Here is a 17307-nt window from a genome sequence, read left to right as displayed (position 1 = left end):
CTGGCCGCTTCCAGGAGTGGCACGGGGCCAGGGCAGGCAGGGAGCCTGCCTTAGCCCAGCTGTACCAACAGACTTTTAGCAGCTGGAGATCGTGATCAACTGTCAGAGGCTCCTCGCAACCTACCAGTTGGTGACCAATGATCTAGTCTGACCTCCTGCACATTGCAGGCCACAGAACCTCACCCACTCACTCCTATAATAGACCCCTAACCTCTGACTGAGTTACTGAAATCCTCCAATCATGATTTAAAGACTTCAAGTTACAGAGTATCCACCATTTACACTAGTTTAAACCTGCAAGTGTCCCATGCCCCATGCCGCAGAAGAAGGTGAAAAAAAAAAACCCAGGATCTCTGCCAGTCATACCGGGAGAAAATTCCTTCCCAACCGCAAATATGGCGATCAGTAAGACACGGAGCATGTGGGCAAGACTGAACAGCCAGACACATGGGAAAGAATTCTCTGTGGTAACACAGAGCCCTCCCCATCTAGAGTCCCATCACTGGCTGCTGGAGATATTTGCTGCTAGCAGTTGCAGATCAGCTACATGCAACTGTAGGCAGTCTCATCAGAACATCTCCTCCTCGAAGTTATCACGTTCAGTCTTGAATTTTTGCCCCCATGGCTTCCCTTGGAAGGCTGTTCCAGAACTTCACTCCTCTGATGGATAGAAACCTTCATCTAATTTCAAACCTAAGCTTGTTGATGGCCAGTTTATATCCATTTGTTCTTGTGTCCACATTGGTGCTTAACTTAAATAACTTCTCTCCCTCCCTGGTATTTATCTCTGTGGTGTATTTACAGAGAGTAATCATCTCTCCCCTCAGCCTTCTTTTATTTAGGCTAAACAAGCTAAGCTCTTTGAGTCTCCTCTCATTTTATGAGGACAAGAGCCTGATTCTGCTTGCACTGAAGTCCTCGAAAAGAGAGAATACTGCTTAGGGAAAAGTTAAGTAGATCTTCTTTCTAGATGTCAGTCTAGTTACACAAACAAAGATATGGAATTAATGGAGATAAAGCAAAGATTTTTAACTAGAAAACATACAAACAACTTTTTTTTAGATCCAGCCAAATGGAATGTCATTTATGCTTACAATGTATGACAATATAGTCTTCTCATTCTCAAACAAATAAAGATAATTTAGTAGCAACAAATTCAGGAAGCCAAAGATTCAGTAATTGAACTTTTCTGAGTGTAGCCAGTCAGGCACAACTTTTTAAGCCAAGAACTTCATTTACTCTTTCTTACACTTTGATTATCTACTTACAAGTATCTGATCATTCTCACATTTATTATTCTGTTCCTAGAGGATAATAGTTTATCCAGGCCCAAAGTGCCTCAGTGAAAACTCTGCAAGTTTTCCAGACTTGGTAGTCTTTGGGTATGTCTACGCTGAAAAAAAAATCCATGACACAGTCTCAGAGTCCAAGTCAATTAACTCAGGCTCATGGGGCTCAAGCTGCAGAGCTAAAAATAGCAATGCAGACATTCCCACTCGGGCTAGAGCCCAGACTCTGAAACTTGGTGAGGGAGGAAGAGTCTCAGAGCGCAGGTTTCAGCCTAAGCAGGAAAGTCTACACTGCTATTTTTGGCCCACAGCCCAAACCTCACAAGCCTGAGTCAACTGACCTGGACTCTGAAACTTGGTGCCACGTGTTTTTCTTTGCAGCTTAGACATACCCCCAGAGCTTACATCTCCTTCTGTGAAACTATGGCCTGGTCTAAACAACACAGTTAGGTCAACGTAAGGCAGTTTGTTTACATTTGAAGGAGATAATACTGCCGGCTTCTTGTTTGCAATGTCACCTGTCGTGCTTCAACCACAGAGAACATGTGTCCATCCTGATAACGGGTACTGCTTGATAATGATTCAAAGCAGTGCGGATTTATGCATGTTCATTTTCATCATCTGAGTCAGATGCCACCAACAGAAGGTTGATTTTCTTTTTTGGTGGTTTGGGTTCTGTAGTTTCTGCATTGGACTTTTAAGACTTCTGACAGCATGCTCCACACCTCGTCCCTCTCAGATTTTGGAAGGCACTTCAGATTCTTAAACCTTGGGTTGAGTGCTGTAGCTATCTTTAGAAATCTCACATTCGTTCCTTCTTTACATTTTGTCAAATCTGCTGTGAAAGTGTTCTTAAAACGAACAACATGTGCTAGGTCATCATCTGAGATTGCTATAACATGAAATATATGGCAGAATGCGAGTAAAATAGAGCAGGAGACATACAATTCTCTGCCAAGGAGTTCAGTCACAAATTTAATTAATGCATTATTTTTTAACAAGCGTCATCAGCGTGGAAGCATGTCCTCTGGAATGGTAACCAAAGAATGAAGGGACATACAAATGTTAGCACAGTGGTCACCAACCGGTAGACAGTCGCGGAGCCTCTGCCAGTCTCCGGCCGCTAACAGTTCAGTGGTGCAGCAAGGCTAAGGCAGGCTCCCTGCCTGCCCTGGCCTTGCGCCGCTCCTGGAAGTAGCCAGCATGTCCCTGTGTGGTGGAGGAGGGGGTCTCCACGCACTGCTCCTGCCTGTAGGCACTGCCCCGGCAGCTCCATTGGCCGGGAACTGGGAACTGCGGCCAATGGGAGCTGCGGGGTCGGTTCCTGCAGGGAGGGGCAGCACGCGGAGCCACGTGCCTAACCCAGGGGCCGCAGGGACATGCCAGTAGCTTCTGGAAGCGGTGTGAGGCCGGGACAGGCAGGAAGCCTGCCCTAGCCCCACTGTGCCGCCACCCAGGATAACCCCCTCTGGCAGAAGCCTGCACTCCAATCCCCTGCCCCAGCACTAAGCCCCCTCCTACACCCAAACTCCCTCCCAGAGGTTGCACCCCACACCCCCTCCTGCACCCCAACCCCCTGCCCCAGGCTCAGCCTGGAGCCCCCTTTCATATTCTGAACCCCTCAGCCCCAGTCCAGAGCCCACACCCCCTCCCGGATTCCAACCCCCTGCCCCAGCCCAGGAAAACTGAGTGAGGGTGTGGGAGAGTGAGCGATGGAGGGAGAGAGGATGGAGTGAGCGGGTTGGGACCTCGAGGAAGGGGTGGGGTAGATCCTGGGTTGCACTTAAATTCAAAAAGTGATCTTTTGCTTAAAAAGTTTAGAGACCACTGGTTTAGCATATCTGACACATAAGTACCTTGCAATACCGGCTACAAAGGGACCATGCGAACGCCTTTTCTCACTTTCAGGTGACATTATAAATAAGAAGCGGGCAGCATTATCTCCCATAAATGTAAACAAACTTGTTTGTCTTAGTGATTGGCTGAACAAGAAGTAGAACTGAGTAGACTTGTAGGCTCTAAAGTTTTACATTGTTTTGGTTTTGAGTGCAGTTATACAACAAATAAAAATCTACATTTGTAACTTGCACTTTCACGATAAAGAAATTGCACTACAGTACTCGTATGAGGTGAATTGAAAAATACTATTTCTTTTGTTTATCATTTTACAGTGCAAATATTTGTTATCTTATACAATAATATAAAGTGAGCACTGTACACTTTGTATTCTGTGTTGTAACTGAAATCAGTATATTTGAAGATGTAGAAAAATGTCCAAAAATATTTAATAAATTTCAATTGGTATTCTATTGTTTAACAGTGCGGTTAAAACTGCAATTAATCATGATTATTTTTTTAATCGTGATTATCTTTTTGAGTTAATCGCGTGAGTTAACTGCGATTAATCATCAGCTCTACTAATTTTGCACATTGAAAAACATACAAGCAACTTTTTAAATATCCAACAAAATGGAACACAATTTACTCTTATAATGTATGACAATATTTGTTCTGGAGTTAGGAGGTTATATATTAAATCAGTGAAAAAAGATAGCATTAACTGCCGAGGTTCTAGTGACTGCACAAGTTCTAGGTAGTCCCTGATAAATGCCAAATTTTTTAAAAGATTCATGAGTTTCAATTTTATGTCATGCCCATTTTCATATTTTAAGTATCTCATAATGTCATTATGTAGGTTGAGACAAGGTAGTTGAGTTAAGGCCCAGGGAAGATAGACGGACAAGGGGGAGCGAAGGAGGGCAGAGAGAGGCTGCCACTAGAGGGTCCCTGGGCTGGGACCCAGAGTAGCGGGTGGGCCTGTGTCCCCCCTTCCCCCTTACACTGCACCTGGCCACAGAGGAGTGTGGCTTAGACAGACTGCAACTTGCCCCTGAGGTGAGGGGCTAGACTTTGGGGTTGTGGTTGGCCATTGAGGTGGGTGCAAGCCAAAGGACTTTTACTGGAGCAACTTCCTTTGGTGGAAGGTACAAGCTTTTGAGCTACACAAGTAATCACTACACTCTTGAATGAACTCACACAGGAAAATGATAAAAGACAAAAACACCATATCACCTGGACAAATACCTTTTCACAAAGCGATCACACTATACAGCATCTGATCTTTCAATACTTGTCCTCAAAGGAAATCTGTACACCTTCAAAAGGCAAGTCTGGGAACTTAAATTCATAACTCGGCTTGACACCTAAAAACCACGGACTTATCAGGGTTTATAAAACCTTATTATGGCTCATTACAACAATTTGTAACACATCACATTGCCTGCTACCCTTAACTGCACACTTCAAACCCTTTATGCATAACAATCTAACCCCCAATTCCCAATTTATTTCAGGTGACTGCCTCCAACATGGGTTACCCCTTCTGCTTACAAATCTGTCCCAACTTGCATTTTTTAGCTCAGAAATTCTGCTTCCTTCCGCAGACCTGTATAGCTCAAAAGCTTGTACCTTCCACCAACAGAAGTTGCTCCAATAAAAGATATTTTTTCTCCCTGAAAAAGCACAAGAACAAATCAGCACAGACATACCCCTGGAACCCTGATCTGGGGTATTCTATCTGCTACCCAAGATCCATAAACCTGGAAATCCTGGATGCCCCATCATCTCAGGCATTGGCACCCTGACAGCAGGACTGTCTGGCTATGTAGACTCCCTCCTCAGGCCCTACGCTACCAACACTCCCAGCTATGTTCGAGACACGACTGACTTCCTGAGGAAACTACAATCCATCGGTGATCTTCCTGAAAACACCATCCTGGCCACTATGGATGTAGAAACCCTCCACACCAACATTCCACACAAATATGGACTTCAAGCCATCAGGAACAGTATCCCCGATAATGTCACAGCAAACCTGGTGGCTGAACTTTGTGACTTTGTCCTCACCCATAATTATTTCACATTTGGGGACAATGTATACCTTCAAATCAGCGGCACTGCTATGGGTACCCGCATGGCCCCACAGTATGCCAACATTTTTATGGCTGACTTAGAACAACGCTTCCTCAGCTCTTGTCCCCTGATGCCCCTACTCTACTTGCGCTATATTGATGACATCTTCATCATCTGGACCCATGGAAAAGAAGCCCTTGAGGAATTCCACCATGATTTCAACTATTTCCATCCCACCATCAACCTCAGCCTGGACCAGTCCACACAAGGGATCCACTTCCTGGACACTACGGTGCTTATAAGTGATGGCCACATAAACACCACCCAATACCGGAAACCTACTGACCACTATTCCTACCTACATCCCTCCAGCTTTCACCCAGACCACACCACACGATCCATTGTCTACAGCCAAGATCTACGATACAACCGCATTTGCTCCAACCCCTCAGACAGAGACAAACACCTACAAGATCTCTATCAAGCATCCTTACAACTACAATACCCACCTGCTGAAGTGAAGAAACAAACTGACAGAGCCAGAAGAGTACCCAGAAGTCACCTACTACAAGACAGGCCCAACAAAGATAATAACAGAACGCCACTAGCCATTCCTTCAGCCCCCAACTAAAACCTCTCCAAGGCATCATCAAGGATCTACAACCTATCCTGAAGGACGACCCATCGCTCTCACAAATCTTGGGAGACAGGCCAGCCCTTGCTTACAGACAGCCCCCCAACCTGAAGCAAATACTCACCAGCAACCACACACCACACAACAGAACCACTAACCCAGGAACCTATCCTTGCAACAAAGCCCGTTGCCAACTGTGTCCACATATCTATTCAGGGGACTCATAGGGCCTAATCACATCAGCCACAATATCAGAGGCTCATTCACCTGCACATCTACCAATGTGATATATGCCATCATGTGCCAGCAGTGCCCCTCTGCCATGTACATTGGTCAAACTGAACAGTCTCTACGTAAAAGAATAAATGGACACAAATCAGATGTCAAGAATTATAACATCCATAAACCAGTCGGAGAACACTTCAATCTCTCTGGTTACTCGATTACAGACCTAAAGGTCGCAATATTACAACAAAAAGACTTCAAAAACAGACTCCAAAGAGAGACTGCTGAATTGGAATTAATTTGCAAACTGGACACAATTAACTTTAGGCTTGAATAGAGACTGGGAGAGTATGTGTCATTATACAAAGTAAAACTATTTCCCTATGTTTATTTCCCCCCCCCCCCCCCACTGTTCCTCAGACGTTCCTGTTAACTGCTGGAAATGACCCACCTTGATTATCACTACAAAAGGTTTTCTCCCCCCCACCCCCCGCTCTCCTACTGGTAACAGCTCATCTTAAGTGATCACTCTCCTTACAGTGTGTATGATAACACCCATTTTTTCATGTTCTGTGTGTATATAAATCTCCTCACTGTATTTTCCACTGAATGCATCCGATGAAGTGAGCTGTAGCTCACGAAAGCTTATGCTCAAATAAATTGGTTAGTCTCTAAGGTGCCACTAGTACTCCTTTTCTTTTTGCAAATACAGACTAACACGGCTGAAACTAGAGATGAATATGCCGCAAGAAGGTTGTTTTTGATTTAATCAAACAATAGTACTTTTGCCTTTTTCAAAATGTGCCAATGACCTGCAAGTTCCCTGCATGCCTCAAATTATTATTCAGCTGTCAAATTGTCAAGCCAGTTTAAAATTCCTAAATTGATCCTCAAATGTTGATATCAGTTGTGAGCAAGCAGCATTACATTATCATACTGTATGTTGGTTGCACAAAACAATTTTAGAATTCTGACAATTCTAACATGATTAATACCTGTGAGTTTAGGGAAGTTTTGCTTTTCCACAGTGGAAAACAGAAAGCAGAATTAAGCATTTGTTTATGTTTATGCAGTTTATGTATTTTATTCAAATAATCAGAGCTATTACTGTTTCAGTACATTTCCTTAGCTGTTACCATTTGAACAGTTGGAGTAGTCATCTGGCTAGTGCAATGTTACTATAATCTACTAAAACCTACAGACAGAAACTATTGTCTATCACATTATACAAATAATCCACTCTTCTGCCCCCTGGACAATTAAATGTTTTCAGCAGAGCCACAGCTGTGGCTAACAAGGCACATGGACCTACTGCCATTGTTTACCAAACTGACATTTCATTCTAACAGCTGACTGACCCTGTGTCTGAAATGATTCACATTATTTTGATGCCTAGGGTTATTACCTCTATTCTTCCACATGACTAATGCATATTAGGTGTGGAAAGGGGCATGTCAAAGAAAGACCACAATAACTTTTTCTTTGCTAACCTTTGTAACCTTTGCTAAATGAAAAAATAGTCACATCAGTTCTGATCATTCTCTCCATATAGAAATCCTACGACACACACCAAGTTACTGTAGGTCATTGAATGAAACTACAATATAGTCCATGTGCAGTATATTGATCCAAACACCTTTGTATGTCATTTTCAAACACATGATCCAGAAGCATTGAATTGAGAAGGGCTACAATGTAAAAGAAGCTGAAAGTTGTGAAGCATAGCATAACTATGTCATACATATTGTAATTTTAAACAAAAATTAATATTTCCACCCAGGAATATCCCCTTTTCCAATAAAAGACAGCATAAGTCACTACTTCACTGCTAAGAAACAGTAAGAAAGACAAAGTAAGACATTCATCTACGAATTTAAGTGCTATTTTAGGGGATATGCTGTTTGTGAGAACAGTTTCTGCTAGCCTACAGTGTAGCAACATTCATGACATTTTCAAGTTATGCTACTTGATACACAGTGAAATTACCCAATAGTGTATATGTGAGAAAGCACTAGTTGCACTTTAATGATTGTAGTAAGTGCTCAAGTTTTGCTCAGGACCTTTTTGCATACACTGTTCGTGAAGCATGCAAAGTACTTAAGATGGGAGGATTTGTAAAGCAGCATCTTTTATCAAGATAAATATTAAAAGGTCCACCTTTATTTTTGAATAGCAAAATCTATTATTTAACGTTATCACTATTTCCAATAAATTTCTTTACTTAAAATAAGCATTTCCCTAATTCATTTGATTTGAATTAATCTGATGTCAAGAGTAAGCACGGAAATTTTGAATTACTAAAATTTGGGCCCTGATACTGTTGCCACTAAGCCAGTGGTAAAACTCTTACTGATGCGAAAGGGAGCAAGAGAAAACCCTTTAAGGTCCAATCTTGCACCATTGATTTCAAAGAGCACCAGATCAAGCCCTTAGTGAGTTTTCTCGATCTCTCCCCCCCAGGACTAGTATATCATTTATCCTCTTCCATGGACTGCAGTCTGCAAAGTAAACCTGAAAAGTAGTAATAACTTACATATGTATCTCTTTAATATTCTAAACAAGGTTGATTTAAAAACATTTAGGTACACTTAAAGCTTAGCTTCTTCTAGGGCTTATTCATTTATTAAAATTTGTTCTCTTAGCTTTTATTCTCCTTCTGTCTGAATGCTTTGTGGTTTCACTGTCTCAGCAGTCGTGACATTTCACAGCGTATGTGACAACTTTGCCTCAGAAAATAACATGTTACCTTATGTACGCTATTGGAAGGTTCCATTCTTTCTGTATAGATTAAATAAAACTACCTAGGCAAAGAGGCTTGCTAAAACACATGAAAATGAGTCAATTATGAAATTCCATCACAATATAAGAACTGGATGGTGATGTCCTGGTATACTATGGATTTTAAACCAGGTCCTCTGGCCTGTTGGTAAAATAAACTAGTCTGATTTCAAAGGAATTGATTTGCTTGAGATCTAACTTTATTTAAAATACAAGACAAAAATCCTCTTTTTTTAATCTTACAGTTTACACTTCTTGAGGTGCTTATGTGAAGGCTAATACATTGAAGAAATAATGAAATATAAGGTTCCTGGTTTTGTGTGTTTTTACATTGGTAATTTTAAAAACTGGTATTCTAGATAATTTTTCTAATTATTATTATTTACTGGTTTATAATACTCAGAAGTCTGATAGATAACTTAGGGCTTGTCTACATGGTGAAGTAAGGTACTCTCCTGGAGGGTGCGGGGGGTGGTTTCTAACGTGCACTAACATATTGCGCATTAATTAGTCCACGTAGACCTCACTGGTGCGCACTAAAGGTTCCCTAGTGTGCTTTAATGCAGTGCTGTTTGAAACAGCAGTAAGTTAATGTGTACTTAGGGAACTTTTAGTGTGCAGGCTCTACATGCACCAATTATTGCACAACACGTTAGTGTGTTTTAGAAATCACGCACTTCTTGAGCACATAACCCCGCCGTGTAGACAAGCTCTAAGAATAGAACAAAGATGACCTGAAGAACTTTTAGACATAGTTCAAAGGATGGGGAAGATGTAAAAGATGGGGGTTACAGCAGTGAGATTATGCAGCTAGATCTTTGTCCTGCAAAGATTTACACACAAGCTTAGCTTTACATGCTGTAGTAGGGTACTCCTGGGGCCAGATCCTCAGCTGGTGTAAACTGGCATAACTAAACTGAAGATCTGGCCCACTGTATGTCCAGTTAAGCACGTGCTTTCCTCTTTGCAGAACCAGCACCTTACTCAGCAAACGCTTGTGCACAGCATACTGGAGGGGAAAAAGAGAAGGCATTTTAAAAATATAAATAGAAGTAAATAATTCTGTTTGTTGATTCAATTCTTTTTAATTTCCACTAATATTTAGCATTATAATAAAACTGACTGAAACAATACCATGAGCCGAAGCTTTTTTGTAAGAATATATACTGCATATCAGATTAGCACCCAAAACGTTTCTTCAAATTATCTGCACCAACTGCCATGTCCCAGCTGGTAGGAGGGAAACGGGTGAGTGGATAGTGATGGCTGGCCTTGCCTTCTGGACTACACAAAAGAGAATTCAGCAAATGAACATGCTCAACAAATTAATGGTATCTTTTGGGATTTATCTCATCATTTGTTCATCTATGGCTGACAGTTTACCCATTATTCTTTAAACCACCTTCCATTAAAGCAGAAAAAAAGCTAGCCTCCATATCACAAGGGAAAGTAGAATTTTAAGCAAATTATATGTATGTAATGGTAAAAAACCCAAAACCTAGCTGACCACATGTACAATGCTGTGGTTCTAATTTTTAGAATGGGAAAATGTTTTTATGACTACATGCTAAAAAGTCAACGTTGAAGTCAAGCAGAGTACGCAGCTGTTGGGCCCCAACTGCTGCAGGTGATAACTCAAAATGAAGCATAGAAGACTTGAACTAAACCCAGAGGAAGTCTGAAATGATGTTGAACTGATTTCTTTAACATAGGAATTGCCTCACTGGACCAGATCGATGGTCCATCTCATCCAGTCTCCTGTCTCTGACAATGGCCAGCACCAGATGCTTCAGAGGAAGGTACAAAAAACTTCACAATAAGCAGGTGTGTGATAATCTGCCCTCCCACATTAAATCTCCTCCTAATCCTTAATAGTTACAGATTGTTTTAAACTCTGAAGCACGAAGTTTAATATATTTTCCAAAATTTCTTAGTATTAACTTTGGATATCCTTGTTATCCATATAACTGGCCAATTCCCTTTTTTCATATAATTGGATTTTGGTTTCAAAGACATCCCATGACAATGAATTCCAGAGTTAATTACTTGTTACATGAAAAAGTATTTCTTTGTATTGGTTCTGAATGTTCCACCTTTCAATTTAATTGAATGTCCCTGCCCTCCATTCTTGTGTTATGAGACAAGGAGACCAGAAATCTGACATTTGTTCCCTATACTATTCATTATTTATATACTTTGATCATGCCCCCTTACCTCCTTTCTAAAATAAGGAATCCCACTCTGTTCCACCTCTCTTCATAGGAGAGTATTTCCATGCCCCAATCATTTGTCCCTTTGCTCTTGCCTCAACCCCAATTCTGCAATATTCTTTTTGAGATGGGTGACCAGTAGTGCACACACAGTATTCCAGAGGCAGATGCACCATTGATTTAGATCAGGGGTCTCAAACACGTGGCCTGCAGGGTTCTTTCGTGCAGCCCGCCAAGCTCCCCGTTCCCCTACTCCCGCACGCCCCTCTGCCTACCCCGTGGTGCCGCAAGCCCTGCACCCACTCCCTGAAGTGGCCGGAACCATGCCCCTGCGGCCTCGGGGGTGGGAGGGCCGCAGGGGGCTCCGTGCATTACTCTTGCTTCCAGGCACCGCCCCCTGTAGCTCCCATTGGCTGGGAACGGGGAACCTCGGCCAATGGGAGCTTCAGGGGAGGTATCTGGAGGAGCTGCAAGAGCAGCACACTGAGCCGTGTGCCCCCCTCCACCCCCAGGGACGTGATTCTGGCTGCTTCCTGGAGCGGAGCGGCGCGGCACGGGGCCAAGGGCCAGGGCAGGCAGGCAGCAAGCCTGCCCTGGCCCCAGTGCGCGCCACTGCCACCCCAGAGCTGCTCTAGGTAAGCGGCACCAGGCTGGAGCCCGCACCCCAAACCGTTCCTGCACCCCAACTCTCTGCCTGCCCCCGCCGCACCCCACACCCCTCCTGCACCCCAACCCCCTGCCCTGAGCCCTCGCTACACCCTGCACCCCTCCTGCACCCCCTGGGGGCAGAGAGGGGGCAGGGTTGGGGTGGGGACTGCAGGAAAGGGGTGGGAAGAGGCAGGGCAGGGGCAGGGCCTCATGGAAGGGGTGGAGTGGGAGCGGGCAGGGGGCAGCAAGGGGGGGGTGTCAATGATGTGGCCCTCAGGCCAATGCACCTGTCCTCATGTGGCGCTCATGGTCATTTGAGTTTGAGACCCCTGATTTAGATTATGGTATTATTACATTTTCTGTGTTATTCCTCCGCAATGTAACACTTGGTTTGCTTTTTCAGCTGCATGTAGGGCGGAGGTTTTCATTGAGTTGTCTACAGTGATGTTCAGATGTCTTTCTTGAGTTAACACAGTTAATTTAGAATCTAGTAAGTAGTATGAGTAGTTCATTTTCCCCCGCCAATATACTTTTCAATATTGAACTTCATTTGCCATTGTGTTGCCCATTCCCTCTAGCTTGGTTAGATTCCTCTGGCGTTCCTCCCAATCCTCTTTGGACCTGAGTAACCTAAACAAGTTTCAGAGTAGCAGCCGTGTTAGTCTGTATCCGCAAAAAGAAAAGGAGTGCTTGTGGCACCTTAGAGACTAACAGATTTATTTGAGCTTTCATGAGCTACAGCTCACGTAGCTCATGAAAGCTTATGCTCAAATAAATTTGTTAGTCTCTAAGGTGCCACAAGTACTCCTTTTCTAAACAAATTTGTATCAATTGCAAGTTTTCCTATGTCACTGCTCTCTCCCCTTTCCAAATCATGAGCAACACTGGACCTACAGAACCTTAAGGCACCCTGTTGTTAATTCTTTGCTATGATGAACATTGTTTCCGATATCTTAGGTCTGGTCTACACTACAGACCTATATCAGTATAGCCATGTCACTCAGTAGTGCGAAAAATCCATACCTCCGAGCAATGTCATTATATCAACCTAACCACATGTAGACAGTGTTATGTTGGCGGGAGGACTTCTCCCATTGATATAGCTACCGCCATTCAGGGAGGTGGATTAACTATGCCAATGGGAGAGAGCTCTCCTGTCGGCATACAGAGTGTCTTCATTAAAGCACTACAGCAGTATAAGTGCATCAGTGCAGCTGCACTAATGCAGTGTTTTAAGTGTAGGTTTGTCCTTAGTCAAATCACTAGAGTTTCATAATCCTTGTCCCTCTTTCTGCCAATGTATCATCCTCCTCTCCTTCAGGGTTACCCAATTCACCTGTTCTTTGGGCCCTGTTCTGGTGCAGTCCTTACTCAGATAAAACTCCTACTGGCTTCAATGGGAGTTTGTTTGAGTAAAGCCTACAGGATGACGCTTTTGCAAAACCAGAGAACAAAGATTGTATCCACCAGAAGCAGTGGGTAACCACACATACTGTACAATTAGCTCAGTTTATTTTATTTATAGATCTTTATGAATGTAGTCTCTTTGCCATACCAAAAGATCATACATATGTACATGACCAGTTAAAGGTTCCAGGGGATCAGTTCAGCTGGTAGCATTCCCAATTAGAGGGGGTAGAATTAATACATAAGTGAGAGGGGGCAGAATTAACACAGAAAAGTATATTTTTACACTAGGATAATAGTGTAAATATTCCTTTAGTTGTTGATCTTGATCTCAGCCAGAACCTGTTAGTACTTCACAATTAATGACTTGGGTTTGCTATAATAAAGTAATATAACAATGGACAGTATAACACTAAGTCATTGTTTCCATTTCAAGTGAAAGAGAAAAAAGTTTAAGAAAAGCTAAATAGTGGTGTATTCAACAGAGAAAGCATAATGCTTTGGATAGAAAGAAAGTTTAGGGATTGTTGAAATATCACACATCAGCTAAGCATAACAGCCTTACAGTGCACACTGCACTAGATTTATATGCATCCAGAGATTCCACAAATCAGGCTTTTATAGAGAAACATAGAATCATAGAATATCAGGGTTGGAAGGGACCTCAGGAGGTCATCTAGTCCAACCCCCTGCTCAAAGCAGGACCGATCCCTGACTAAACCATCCCAGCCAGGGCTTTGTCAAGCCTGACCTTAAAAACTTCTAGGGAAGGAGATTCCACCACCTCCCTAAGTAACACATTCCAGTGTTTCACCACCCTCATAGTGAAAAAGTTTTTCCTAATATCCAACCTAAATCTCCCCCACTGCAACTTGAGACCATTATTCCTTGTTCTGTCATCTGCTACCACTGAGAACAATCTAGAGCCATCCTCTTTGGAACCCCCTTTCAGGTAGTTGAAAGCAGCTATCAAATCCCCCCTCATTCTTCTCTTCTGAAGACTAAACATCCCCAGTTCCCTCAGCCTCTCCTCATAAGTCATGTGTTCCAGTCCCCTAATCATTTTTGTTGCCCTCCGCTGGACTCTTTCCAATTTTTCCACATCCTTCTTGTAGTGTGGGGCCCAAAACTGGACACAGTACTCCAGATGAGGCCTCACCAATGTCAAATAGAGGGGAATGATCACGTCCCTTGATCTGCTGGCAATGCCCCTACTTATACATCCCAAAATGCCATTGGCCTTCTTGGCAACAAGGGCACACTGTTGACTCATATCCAACTTCTCGTCCACTGTAACCCCTAGGTCCTTTTCTGCAGAACTGTTGCCGAGCCATTTGGTCCCTAGTCTGTAGCGGTGCATAGGATTCTTCCATCCTAAGTGCAGGACTCTGCACTTGTCCTTGTTGAACCTCATCAGATTTCTTTTGGCCCAATCCTCCAATTTGTCTAGGTCCCTCTGTATCCTATCCCTACCCTCCAGCGTATCTACCACTCCTCCTACATTAGTTCCTTATCTGCCTTTTTTAGCTTTGCCATGGCACTAGATCTTCACACTGCTGTCAAAAGGTCAAATGCTCATGTACTTATACTGTGTGTCCATATTTATTTTACACGGCTTTGGTGGATATAACATGTAAAATTGGAACATTGATTTAGGTGGGTGATTTACTCCCAAGAGATGCTCACTTTAGTCGGTTTCAGAAAAATAACTTCTGAATTCAGACTTACACAATTACTGCATTTTAATTAAAGAATCCAACCCTTATTGTTTCTATTGCAGCACACTGGCTTGGAGAAATGAGCTGGATTCCTTTCAGCAGAAATCCCAGTACAGCAGACCTTTGATGGAAGACTACATTTTTTGAGAATCAAAACACAGCCTTCAACACCCCACTTCTTCCAAAAGTTTCACCCAGCCCACTACAATGCTTTGCACTGGAGACCAAGGATCGCAGCCGTTAGAGCCACTATGGATAGCCCCTAAGTGCCAGTTTTACTGCACTGTCCAATGGTTGACGGGGAGGTGCCCAGCAACGGACATCCACACATCCCCCAGCATGACCCCTCTACACCACGAGCACAACCCCCACCCCACTTACCTGGAGCGGGAAAGCACCCAGCAATTGCCATCTACCCCCGATGCACGCACATATCCTCACCCCTCCAGCCCCACCCAACCACCCACACCTGCTCAGCCCCAGGTCCCTGGAGGGGGAAGGTGCCCACCGCCTCCCTGGGCTGGGGGGATGCGCCCACCCGCTGGCCCCTCCCCCAGGCACAGGCGCTGTTTACCTTGAGATAGTCATTTTCCGAGCGCAGCTCCTCGATCTCCCGCAGCAGCTCCTCCTCCTCCGCCGGCGGCTGGCAGGGGGCGGGCGCTTGGCTGCCCAGCCGCACGTCCCCTTTGCCGGGCGCCTTCTCCGCGGCTCGCCCCCAGCTCGCCTCTTCTCCCTCGGGCGCGCCGCCTTTGCCCGCCGCTGGGGCCGGCGAGGCGGCCCGCGGGCTGCAGGGCGGAGCCGGCTGCGCCGCCCCTTGGCCGGCGGGGCTCTCCGGGGAAGGCTGGGCGCCCAGCGGGTGGCCGGCCCCAGGCAGCGGGGTGCCCGCTCGCTCCGGGGCAGGCAGCTGCTCCCGGTCGCTGGAGCCGGTGCCGGACTCGGCGTCGCTGCTGGCGGCCTGGGCCGGTCGCTGCTCATCGGAGAGCGGCTCGGAGGGGCAGTCGGACAGGTCGGAGCTGCTGTCCGTGTGGCTGAGCCTGGCCGGAGCCGCCCCGGCCGCATGGCCGCTGCCCAGCCCGGGCCCAGCGGCCGGTGCCAGGGACCCCCCCTGCTGCGCGGGGGCGCCTCTCTTCCCCTTCCTGCCTTTGCCGGGCGGGTGGCCCGGCTCCCCCCCGGCCTGCCTGGCCCCGGCCTTGCCGCCCCCCTGCTCCTGGCCTCGGGCCGCCTTCTTGCTCCACAGGGAGGCTTTGGCGCTGCCCGCTCGGCCGCCCGTCCCAGCTGGTGCCGCTGCCTTTGCGCCCTGGGAGCCGCTGCGCCTGGAGAGGCGGCTCTGGGTGGCCAGGAGCCCGGCGGATTGAGGCGGGGGGCCCGGCTGCTGCGGCTTGCCCGAGAGGCTGGGGGATTTGGGCGGCACCGGCGGGGGCTTGGCAGACGACGCCCGGCCGTGGAGATCCTTGAGGAAGGGTCTGGCCGGGGAAGGGGCTCGGTTCAGTCTCTTCTTCTCAGCGTGGGGGTGGTGGTGGCCCTGCTGCTGCTGCTTCAGGTTATCACTCGGGCTGGTGCCATTTAAAGTCTCCATGGTCCAGGCAGAGGAAGAAGCAGCCGCAGCCCTGGGGGTGTCGGGCACTTGAGGCTCTCTAATCCTGCCCACCCACAGGAATAGCAGCAGCGGCGGCAGTGAGCCTCTCGGCAGAGCGCAGCAGCACGAGCAGCCTCCCCCAGCCTTGCCGTTTGTTCTCTCATCACTTCTGCTTCTCCCCAACCACAAGCCTCACACTTTTCTTCTTTAGACCTCCCCCCCCCCCCTCCCCGGCTGCCCCTCCTCAGCCCCCACCCTCGTCTGTCTCTTTTAGGCACTGGCTTGTTTCAATAAAATGAAGGCAAATCCCTTAGTGGCAGCCTTCTCCTCCTCCTCCTCCTGCCGCTCTCTCCTCTCTCTGGATCAGCTTGATGCAGCTCAAGTTATTTTGCAGTCCGAAAAATCGACTCGCTTTTCCTTTGGTCCGATGCAAATGACTATTTTCCAGGCTCCTTCGCTTCTTTTCCCTTAGCTTACAAACCATCATTCATCACACTCCAGCGGCTACCCCCTCTCATTCTCATCCCTCCTCTCTCGCCTGCACCCTCCAATCTTCTCAGGGTCCTTCCTCCTGCTGCTGAAATAGAGAAACTGCAAACGCTGCTGTCTGTCTCTCCAGTCCTGACGCTCCCCCGGTCTGTGCGCATGATCCTCCCCCCTCTGTCACTGAGCCAAACTGCTCTGTGCAAACCATTTTTTCCTAGAGCTCCCTGTATGCGTTTTTATAAGGGTTCCTGGACCAGTTACTACCTCTAATAAACCCAGATTTGAGGGAATTTAATTCTTCAGCCATTGGCTACGTACTATTTCAGGTTACAGAGTAGCAGCCCTGTTAGTCTGTATCCGCAAAAAGAAAAGGCGGACTTGTGGCACCTTAGAGACTAACAAATTTATTTAAGTATAAGGTTTC

At 45.8% G+C, this 17307-nt stretch overlaps 1 protein-coding gene across 10 annotated transcripts in view; it reads right to left on the bottom strand.

Moving 5' to 3' along the window:
• The window catches only part of MTCL1 (microtubule crosslinking factor 1), a 175179-nt gene extending 158575 nt beyond the window's left edge, over window positions 1-16604 (bottom strand). For all 10 annotated transcript variants that reach the window (XR_005224366.2, XM_027824780.3, XM_027824781.3 and 7 more), the window contains exon 1: window positions 15396-16604. Coding sequence is in view for 9 of the 10 variants with exons in the window: in XM_027824780.3 (XP_027680581.2) it covers window positions 15396-16397 (1002 nt within the window). In the remaining variant the exon portion in view is untranslated. The remainder of the gene's footprint in view (window positions 1-15395) is intronic.
• Between the last annotated feature and the right edge of the window lie 703 nt (window positions 16605-17307).

The sequence above is a fragment of the Chelonia mydas genome, chromosome 2 (genome assembly GCF_015237465.2).
Source record: "Chelonia mydas isolate rCheMyd1 chromosome 2, rCheMyd1.pri.v2, whole genome shotgun sequence".
Lineage (NCBI taxonomy): Eukaryota > Metazoa > Chordata > Testudines > Cheloniidae > Chelonia > Chelonia mydas.
This window is presented reverse-complemented; position numbering and strand designations above follow the sequence as displayed.